The 10976-nt window shown below is 45.3% G+C and overlaps 1 protein-coding gene across 1 annotated transcript; it reads right to left on the bottom strand.

Annotated features, from left to right (window-relative positions):
• Positions 1–5648: 5648 nt before the first annotated feature.
• Positions 5649–8949, bottom strand: LOC125914334 (translationally-controlled tumor protein-like). Its single transcript, XM_049619568.1, has 3 exons — positions 8915–8949; positions 8326–8409; positions 5649–5922 (listed from the first exon to the last, which is right to left on the bottom strand). The coding sequence occupies exons 1-3, from the start codon at positions 8947–8949 to the stop codon at positions 5649–5651; spliced, it is 393 nt and encodes a 130-aa protein (XP_049475525.1).
• Between the last annotated feature and the right edge of the window lie 2027 nt (positions 8950–10976).

Here is a 10976-nt window from a genome sequence, read left to right as displayed (position 1 = left end):
TATACGTATGTATGTATGTATGTGTGTATATACACCCATATACGTATATATGTATATATTTAGGCAACCCTTTCTTTTTAATACTTATTTTTGAAGGAGAGAGAGAGAGACCGAGCATGAGTGGGGGAGGGGCAGAGAGAGAGGGAGACACAGAATCCAAAGCAGGCTCCAGGCTCCGAACTGTCAGCACAGAGCCCGATGTGGGACTGGAACCCACAAACCACAAGATCATGACCTGAGCTGAAGTTGGATGCTAAACCGACTGAGCCACCCAGGCGCCCCACCTGGGGATGCTTCTTGAGGACCAAAGGAATTCGCAGTCAACATAGACTCTGCATCATCCAGAGCCAAGGATCTTACATCTAGTGGCACGTTACACTTGGAGATTTTTTTTTTTTTTTTTTATTAATGATACTGAAGTCCGAGCCTCTAAAGATTCTGAGCTAATTGGTCTGGAGGTGGGGCCCTGGCATTAAAGTTGTTGTTGTTGTTGTTGTTGTTGTTGTTGTTTAACACTTCCCAGATGAATCTAATGTACAGCCAGTGTGGAGAATCACTGGTCTTGTGAAGTGACTCTCAGACCTAAGCTTGCTTCAGAATACATGGAGGACACATTGAAACCCTGGGCCCATGGGACACCTGAGTGGCTCAGTTGGTTAAGCATCTGACTTCGGCTCGGGTCATGATCTCACAGTTCATGAGTTTGAGCCCCGTGTTGGGCTCTGTGCAGACAGCTCAGAGCCTGGAGACAGTCTGTCTCTCAAAAATAAATAAACATTAAAAAAAAAATGAAACCCTGGGTCCCACTGCCAGTGTTTCTGATTCAGTAGGTCTGGGGCAAGGTCTGAGCATTAGCATTTCTGGCAAGTTCTCAGGTGCTGCTGCTGTCAAAGTGTGCAAACCGCACTTTGAGAACTACTGGCCCGGTAGAAAGAGCAATGACTTAGGATTGAGGATTGCCGGGCGGCAAGTCTCTTAACCTGTGATTCATCGTTGATAAAAGGAAATTAACTTATCCCTGGACAAATTATTGTGGGGATTTATTGAGACCATATTCTGAACGTCACACATGGAATGTTTCTAGTGCTAAATGTGCCCAGGGCAATACTGTTATCTGCCTCGCGTTGGGAGGCTGTGAGATAGAGTGGAGTGATTCCCGGGAACATTGAGAGAGACCAAGGATGGCAAAATGACAAAAGCAGCAACTGGCAATGCCACTGGTCAAGATGAAAATAAGGGCGCCGGGACAAGAGTTGTGTCTTTTTTTTTTTTTAATTTTTTAAATGTTTGTTTATTTTTGAGAGAGAGAAACAGAACATGATCAAGGGAGGGGCAGAGAGAAGGAGGCACAGAATCCGAAGCAGGCTCCAGGCTCTGAGCCGTCAGCACAGAGCCCGACACAGGGCTCGAACCCACAAACCATGACCTAAGCCAAAGTCAGAGGGCTTAACCGACTGAGCCACCCAGGCGCCCCAGGAGCTGCGTCGTAAAGGCACAGCTGGAATGGCCTTGCAAACACCAATAAGAATAACCAAAATGGCAGAAAGTCACAAGTTTCCAAGGAGGCACCAATAATAAAAATTATTGCAGTGAGGCCCTCAAAGTGCTTCAGCGTTTGTTTGTTGTAATCACACAAGACTGGCCTTGCACGCAGGCCCTTCAAAAAGCCTCCAAAAAGCACTGGAGAAGAAGCAATCGTGGCCACACAAAGCTGTTCATAAAGAGGCGTGCAGGCAGACAAAAGCAGCAACAACAACAGCATGCAATAGAATGTGAGGGGAGATGTAATAGTGGTGGAGGGAAATTAGAAACCCAGATGAGAAAAATCTCCTAGGTGAGATATAGGAAGTGACCCTGGAATCGATCCTTGAAAAATGTATACTGTCCAGCAAACACCAGATAAAGAAGGTGGTGGGGGACGAGGAGCAGGACTCTGAGAAAACGGAAGCCTGTCCCCCAGGAATGCTTCATAGATCTGGCACCTTATGACTCCAAACAGCTGCCATTTGCCAGTGCCACCCCCTGCTCTGGTAACTGTGGGAGCGTTAACCTAACTGACAATTTAACGGAGACAAGCAGAGGTATAAGGGGGAAGGTCCCAAGAGAAACACTCTGGTGTTCGTGACTGAGGGTCACCAAAGGGCGCCACCTGCCGGTTCTGATTGCAAATCCTGCTACCAGAGGAGCCGAGCTGAAGTCTCAAGACAGGACTGGAGGGGGGGGGCGGGATGAGGGAAGGATGGGGGTGACTTGGAGCAGGGGATGTGGGTGGTGGGGAATCTCCTGTCTAGAGATGGTAAAGGAAAAACAAGATGGAGAGCGCATGTCTGCTTTCAGAACGAGCTTATGATATCCTGCAAGCGGTGGGGAAATGGGCTGGAGTTCTTATCAAGCGGTTCTTCGAGTTTTACGATTCCTGGTTTGTATCGTATAAGTGACACGTAAGGGAAGGTTAAAAATAGAGCAGGTGCTTCCAGCACGAGGATAACCTGAACCGTTGGAAAAGATAGAACTAAGAATTCAATGGAATTTCTTTTGTATGAAACCTGTCAATTCTCAAAAATAGTTGGGGAAAACTGGTCTGATCAGTTCATACTCTGTAGTTCATCCGTGACTTGACGATGTTTAAAGACTGACAATACCAGGTAGGTAATATGCTAATGCCAATGACGCTTTGAATTTCTGATTTGATGATTCAGAACACCCTTCCAGGATTTCTCCATGTATCAGAGTCTTCGTATTAATATTTCTTCTCACTATACACTGTTGTGGATACAGGGGGGGAGGGAAATGGACAGGAATGTGTACTGACCTCAGGACAGAGCCTGAAAGTTGCTTTTCGGAGTAAATTCCTTGTAAAAGTCTGTTTGTTATGGGCCTTTCGCATCAAAATGTGATATAAAACTCACTTCACGTGCAAACATTAGGTGCTTTGAACTTTTAAAAACTTAGACTTAAGGTGAAGAGGAGTTTCCTGTGACCAGAAATACGGACGATCCACTGGAAGCATGAAGCATGACATCACTTCTGACATTTAGCGATTGGAGAGCCCCAGATAGATTGCCAAATAGATTATGCAAATCTGACCAACTTGGATATTTTGGGTACGATTGGGATGTTCTGACATTTCATTATTTTTTTAATGTTTATTTTCGAGAGAGAGAGAGAGCATGAGCAGGGGAGGGTAGGGAGAGAGGGGGACAGAGGATCTGAAGCAGGCTCCACACCAACAGCAGATAGCCCGACGGGGGGCTGGAACTCACGAACCGAGGTCATGACCTGAGCCGAAGTCAAACGTTCAACCAACTGAGCCACTCGGGCACCCCTCTGACATTTTTAAAATAGAAGGAATTATCCCTAAGATTGAAGACTTCCTCACACAGCCTGGCTTCCTTCTGGGAGAATAATTTCTCATGTTCCAGCTATTGCTGAGAAAGGCCAAGTTTCCCACATATCACTATCAGCAGATGGGAGTCGGTGGAGGACGGGGGCACATTGGGATCCGAGGGCCATTGGGAACAGGAGGGACCAGCCGGCACATCCACGAGTTACCTGGGCCTGAACTTCCCTGAATCACAGAGGCCAGAGTCAGGGGACAGTCACAGGTCGGAGCACATGAAGACTACAGGTCAGAACAGCAGCAAAGGTTGGCAACAGACAGGTAAGAAGACAGAGGATTGAGAGAGGAGTCGAGCATGGCTGGCAGAGTCCAGAAGCTTACCCAGGGCTTGCTCCTCTGGGCACAGATGGCTTTTTAAAACTCTCATATTAGCGTGTTGGCTTGTCATTGCCCCTTCCTCCTAAATGTGAGCTGGCAGGGAGCAGAAGATGAAGGGGACACAGAAGTCTAGTTGAGTGTCCTGGCCAGTTGGATACCTATTAATTAAGGCTTGACAATAAATGGATGTCTTTTAAGAACTAATGACTAATTTCTAGCTGTCGTTCCGTTGCCATGGCCGATGAAATGCCCCTGCTGTGCCCAGAATGGCGCCTACGGAATTTTTTGACAGGGACTGCGTATTAAAAAGAATAAACACCTGACTCCAGACCTTTTAGATACGAAAAAAGAAAAATGCTAACGCCATCTATAAGGCCATGCATGAGTCATGGTGACTTACAGCCCTCCCCTCCACACACACACACACGCACACACACACACGCACATCCCTTCGGTATTTTGTTCAACTCGACCCTTCTTCCAGCTCCAGCCGTCTCCCAGTGCCCACGCTGTCCTGAGGTCCATACCCATTCATGTCCGTTTCCTTTACCTCTCTAGGGTGGCTTTTCCAGGAGGTTCCCCCTCCTTCTTGATTTCTCTTAACCCCATTTGTAATCAATCTCTCATTACATTTCTTCCATCATCCCCTTTCGAGTGTACCATTTGTCCCTGCAAGAACACTTGATCTGTAGCTACTCACTAGCTTTGTGACATTGGGCGAGTTTTCAGCAAGTCTTTCAAATCTGTCAGGTGGGAGAATGTGTGAAGCGATAGTTTAAAACCACGTCAAAATGGCGATATTTGACCAGCCCGGACCGACAGAAATGGCAAGTTCACGTGCGCCGTGAGAACTAGTTAAGCGTTAAGCGCTTCAGGTAGCGCCCAGCATCTTTTAAGCGATGACTTCTTTCTGCTTGCGACACTCAGACCTGATGAATTCCGTGTTTGGCCAAGGAGAGCAACTCTATGCCGCCTTCTCTCCCCTCTCCCAAGTAGGTGATGCTCATTTATCGTACGTCCGACTCCTCACCGAGCCCAGAGGCAAATTCAAACCCTTTGAAGGTAAGAGGCACTGCTTCCCAACCCCTCCTCGGCTGGTCTCGCCCCACAAAGGGATTTTCACTCCCACCGGCCGGCTCGTGTAGCTCCAGAACTCTCCGCTGCCATTCCCATGGGCACGGCCCACTCCTGGCATCTCTCAGCGGGATTTTTTTCACAGAAACGTCCTTCCGTGCGATGGTTTGCTCTGCCCGGCCCTGTTAATACTTGATCCCACAGCAGTTACCTTCAAGCTTCTGTGGGCTCACCTACTTGCTCCAGAACTTCTGTGTAATTTTGTTTTTCTGGAACAGGTGTGTTCTGGACTTCAGACGTTTTATAAATAAGCGTGACTTGCGGGGCTCCGGGTGGGAGGCGGGGTGATGAGAAGCCACCTGATCGGCTGAATATGTCCCAAACAGGGCTGAAGCAGAGCTCAGGTTGTCTCTGGGCGTGTCTGGGGGTAATTTGCCGCAGGTAAGAATATCCCAAATAAATCAGAACACACGTATGTGCCTATTTGCACGCCGCTGTCCCCGTACTAATGGCAGCCTTGTCTTTTCAGCTCAATTGAGCTTTACAGCTCAATTATCCCAGCTCTGGGCTCACCCTGTAATCTGTCCCTTCTAAATGATACCACAACATCTCAAAGGTCCTTCTTTACCTTGACGGTAAAGAGGTTTTTTGAGTTTAAATGCATTTTATTTTTAAACAACCTGCATGGCACGTTTTCTTAGAAACGATGCCTCCGCTCCAGATAAAGCGAGGTCAGAATAAATGAAGAGCTCAAGATGACGTCAGTCCCATCCGTCTTCAGTCCTGGTGTTGTGTGAATGAGCAGCGGCCAGCTGTGACGACAGGTGATAACGTCCAAAGTTAATAGCCAAATTCGTCAACATTTTTCCATTTCTAAACCATCCTTAAAGAAGATCATATATGGGGTCACACCCTCCTCGCAGTAGGCCAGCGGGGCAGCCATGCCTCCCGGATTCATGTTTTCACCAATAAAGGACTGGTAGTTTTTAAAAATAGCAAGGATGTGCTCGATTTGTCCTGCAGCCCCTGTCATAAAAGGTTTCACCCTTTCTGGCCTCTGTTCTTCAAGTCTGCCTTTGACTGATTTCACGTAATCTTTGATGTACTTCTCGTAGGCTTCCTTTGTGAAGCTGGTTTCCCGCAAGTGATGGTTTATGACTATACCCACGCCAGTGAGGACTCAAACTTTCTGAAATCCTGCTTCTCCGTCCTAGGTCCCAGCCAGGTCCAAGGTTCCTTCACCTTTGGATTGAATTTAGAACATGTTCATGCAAATAAAATACGAAGGAACCAAAGCATGCACAGAGATTTAAAGAATCAAAACAAGATAACAGGGGTAAAACATCTCCCTCCCTTCTGAAATAATATGCTCGAATACAAAGGAGGTACTAACAAGGCCAGACTTTCCTTACTTTTGTTAGGTGGATTGCCAAAGAAACCGTCCCCACCATGAACACCGTGCAGCCTTTGGTGTGTATGCAGCAAACGTCACTCACAGGTCCTGCTGTTTCGGTGGAGTCAGTGGTTTCCCTGCCGCGTCAGCAAACTCTATTTGACATTAACTCATACCAAGAGCAGCACCGGATTGATGTAGCATATTAATTAATTTAAAGCGGAAACACTCTTCCTACGCTGTTGCTAAGAGATGTAAAACCCATCCACTGCTGGGTGGGGTGGAAGGAGGTGGGAACAGGCACATACTTCAGACTGCAGACCAGGATTATCCGGCTGGTTCTGGGAATGAGATCAGGGCGGATAAGACCGCTCACCCAAATGCAGTGGGGTTTTTTCCCCCCTTGTCTACTAAAATTTAAAAATTTAGTTGTCCTACTATCAACGTCTTCATTTTGCATGCGGTTATTGTGTATGTACAATTGTGATTCCTTTTTACACCGAGAGAGTCCGTGTGCATTTCCACACTATATCCTGAATGCATACACTTAGCATACTAGTACATTTTAAGGATATATAGCTTTGCCTATGAAGAGTAATCCAAATAATGTTATAATTCCTTTTCCTAACTCAGAGAAGAGAAAATACTAGTACTAGATTTTAGAGCCTCCTTAGGGTGTCTTCTGTCTGAGCCAGGTTTAGCCCATGCAAATATCACATGCGTTCTATATTTAAATGTTGCCAGATTCGTATTTCACTTTCCAGTGTATTTGCTGCAATGTTGCAAGACATTGCTATATTTCGGGGATCATTTTGCTCTGCTTTCAACGGTTTTGTCAGGCTTGAATTTATTTGGGGGAATGCTACCTAGTTTGATTTCAGAGGAGTTGTCCTTGAGGATGGAGAAGCCAACGGCCCAAGGCGGTTTTGGACACCGAGCTTGCTGCCTCCTGACTAGACGTCAGGTGCTGCCCAACTTCTCATCCACGTCTGGCCTTCCATAGAGCTCAGACTTTCAGAGTACCTCATGGTGACTTTAAGGTGAATTTTTCATTAGCCTCAGCTATTGGGCTATATTTAAATAATTATCTCTGGAATACTACTCAGCAAGTGTGGCTCAACTCTGATGACATCTTGAAGAGCACAAATGGAAAGAATCTATTGATCAGCAAACCTCACAGTTCCAGTTGCCAGGGTTCAGCTTAAGCCTGTGGCCCTCAGCCTGGATATGAACAGTGACCATGGCTGTGCTTATAGGAAGCCTCAAATCCACATCTTGGCAAGCTCACCCAAGTTAAGGTGGCCAAGATCCTGCTCAGAATACCTCTCTTCAAAGTGAAGCCCGAGTGAATTCCTTCCCAGGACTCCCCCCACTGCTACAACTCCCCTGGTGGGATCCACCATGGTTCCCTGTCAGCAATCAATAATCTATAATCTATAATCCCAGCAATCTATAATCCCAGCAGCCGGTGACTTTTCAAGCAAAGACAAACTACATTATGTTTTGTATTCCCAGCAGCTAGTACAATACCTGATACATATATGTTTAGCAAACCACTGAAATGAGTGCAGAAGTTGGATAAGATCTGATCCTGATTCCTAGACAGAAATAAGGGCCCACCTGAGCTGAATCAAGGGCATGGGGGCACTGTGGGGAGAATCCAACCAGCTCTACACCTGGTGGGACCCAGAGAACCATCACCCTCCTTCCAGATCTTTCTGTATGACCCGGGACCTGAATCTTCAGATCCATTTTCCAGGTCATTGTATGCTCTATCTACTCGAAATTGAGGTTTTGACTTAGATTTTATATATGCTCTGAGACCACCCTCCATGTTTCAGGGTTACTGTCGGTCAGCTTTTAATCAGCTTGATCACATGACCGCCAGCACCCCTGTGGGGCGTGCTGTCCGTCATCAGGAGTGCTCAGCCTAAACACCACCAGCTCCTACTCTTTTCTGGAAACTTTTCAAGTCTTTTAGATGGACAACAGGTCTGGTCATCCTCTATAGTAGGCCCTCAACAGTATGATGCCTGCAGACTCTTTGCACCCAGGGGTGATAACTCAAATCACCCACAAGTGTTGGGAATCACAGAATGTCTTCAGTGCTGCTGAGATTTATATAACTCTTTCTCTTCACCTCCTTTCCTTCACCGTGACTGGAACACCAACTAATGTCCTGACCACGAAGGCATGGGCTCCACTCAGAAGAACCTCTTCTTTTCTGAAACAAAATAATCAGGAACGTTGACAGTCACAGCAGAATTTATATGAACAGCTTCCTCCCCCAACCGGATCTTCTCATACTCTTCTCAAGAAGAGCAAGTAGCTTTGGCCTTCTGTATACCTGACCCTCCAAATTAAAACAGGCTGTGATCAAGGCCTGCTTGACAAATTAAGGAGACAGTTATCTCTAGCAAGTTGATTTTTGTGCAGGAGGTGATGCAGTATAGAAAAGGGCAGAGGGTGGATCAGGGCTTGCATATGAAAGGGTGAGACCCATGAGTAAAAACTCGTATTCTAGCAAATCATGACCACTGTGAGTATGTGGCTGTATCATTTGGCCTGTGAAATGCCATAGATGTGGTCTAATATTTCATGAACAAATTTGCCACTATTTGCTCCGTCCCTATAAATTAAAGGCCATACGTCATTGTGACATTCAAGGCAACTCACGCTGAGAACCTTCCCACCTTTTCAGCATCAACAGTAGAGACTTCACAACTCACCCATAGCCTAGAGTGTAGACACAGCGGGTCCCCATCCCTCAAGCCCACATTCACACTTTGGAATATTGGTTCATGGTGAGCCCTCTAGACCAGAACTTGCCACCCTTATTTACTTAATAACATACATAGTAAGTCATAATTTTGCATGGCAAATGGGGTAAAGTGGAAGGATTTGGGGATGCATGTTAGGCTGTGTGAGAAAAATAATGGTTTTCCTTTATATAATTATGAGTAAATATACAGACAGTACCTTAAGATAAATGTGATTTTTAAATAATATTTTTAATATATTTTCAATGTTTATGATAAGTTTCCCATAGCCTTTACATGAGCATATGTTTTCAGTATCTGCTTTTAATGCCTGAAATGTTTCCATATGATTCCTCCACAAGAAATTTTGATGATGACTTACTCAAATTCTGATGGTCTCTCTTGGTGTTATTTTTAAATAACAAGGTAATAAAAATATAGAAGCCATTGACTTTATAATCATTCTAAATTTATAAGGCCTTGTTATATTTAAATACCACACAGCTCTCCTACTGACAAATGTAATTTTTAAATTCTTCTGATAATGGATTTTAAATCCAGTTGAAGTTTTTATTCCATTATGTCAAAATTTATTTGCGTATTCATTCATACAAAAACACTGTTATCGAGCTCTTATTCTTTATCAAGTTCTCTAGGTAGTAGTAATTCAGCAACGAATAATAACAACAACAACAACAAAACATCCCTGCCACCGTGGAGTTCACATTCTGGTCAGGGGAGACAAACTATAAACAAACTAAAGTAAACATTAGGGTTGTCTTTAGCAATGGTAGTGCTGGCCAATTTTGAATAGCGTGGTCAGGGAAGACCTCACCAAAAATATGATATCTGAACAAAGACCTGGAGGAGATGAGGGAATGAGTCAGGCGGCTCTGTGGGAGAAGAGCACTCCAGGCGGGAGTCAGAAGCATATGCAAAGTGGAGATAAAGAATGTCACCAGCTGGTTTAAGAAACAACATGGTGGCCGTGGTGCACTGAGCAAAATAACCACGGCAGGCAATCGTGTGATATGAAATGGGACAGGTAACAGAGGTCAGATGATAGGGAGCTCTACTGGCCACTGTGAGGACTTCCTCTAAGTGAGATTGAGAAGGCAGGTTTGATAGCACAGGAGGGATAAAACATATATGATTGAAAAGATGACTTTATCCTCTGTGTTGAGGATAGACTCTGTAATAGTCAGGGTTCCCCAGAGAACCAGAACCAATAAGACATATGGAGATAGATATAGATATATATAGATATATAGATATAGATATAGATATATAGATAGATAGATAGATATAGATATATATATACACATACATATATGCTCATATATGTATATGAGGAAATTTATGGGAATTGGCTCACACAGTTATGGAGGCCTAGAAGTCCCACAACAGCCTGCCACCTGCAAGCTGAAAAACCAAAAAAGCTGTGGTGTCCTTCTCTAAGTACCAAGGCCTGACAACTAGGGGAGTTGATGGTATAACTGAGCTCTGAGGTCAAAAGACTGAGAACCAGGAGCTCTGATGTCCAAAGGCAGGAGACGGTGGATGTTTCAGCTCAAGAAAAGAGGGAAGTCACCTTTCCTTCACCTTTTTTTCTGTTCGGGACCCCCCTGCACTAGGGGATGCCCACCCCATCGGTGAGGGCAGACCTCCTCACTCAGTCCACTAAATCAGACGCTAATCTCTTCCAGAAGCACCTGTATAGACACACCAGAAACTAATATTTTACAAGCTATCTGGGCATCCCTTGGCCAGTAGAGATGACACGACGTTAATTGTCACAGACTACAGAGGGGCAAGGATCGCAACAGAGAGGACAGTTAGGGGGTCTTTGCAATAATGCAGGCCACAGATGATAGATGAGAAGAATCAGCATTTCACAACGCTCCTTTTGGCCCGTTTGTATTATTCCTCGGTGCCACAGTTCACCAACTGGGAAGCTGTGCTCTGCAGAATCCATAGACGGAGCCAAAGGAAGGTACGTAGGGACCTTAAGTGTTTCCGTTCCAGATTTTAA

Source organism: Panthera uncia, assembly GCF_023721935.1.
Source record: "Panthera uncia isolate 11264 chromosome D3 unlocalized genomic scaffold, Puncia_PCG_1.0 HiC_scaffold_8, whole genome shotgun sequence".
NCBI classification, from domain to species: Eukaryota; Metazoa; Chordata; class Mammalia; order Carnivora; family Felidae; genus Panthera; species Panthera uncia.
This window is presented reverse-complemented; position numbering and strand designations above follow the sequence as displayed.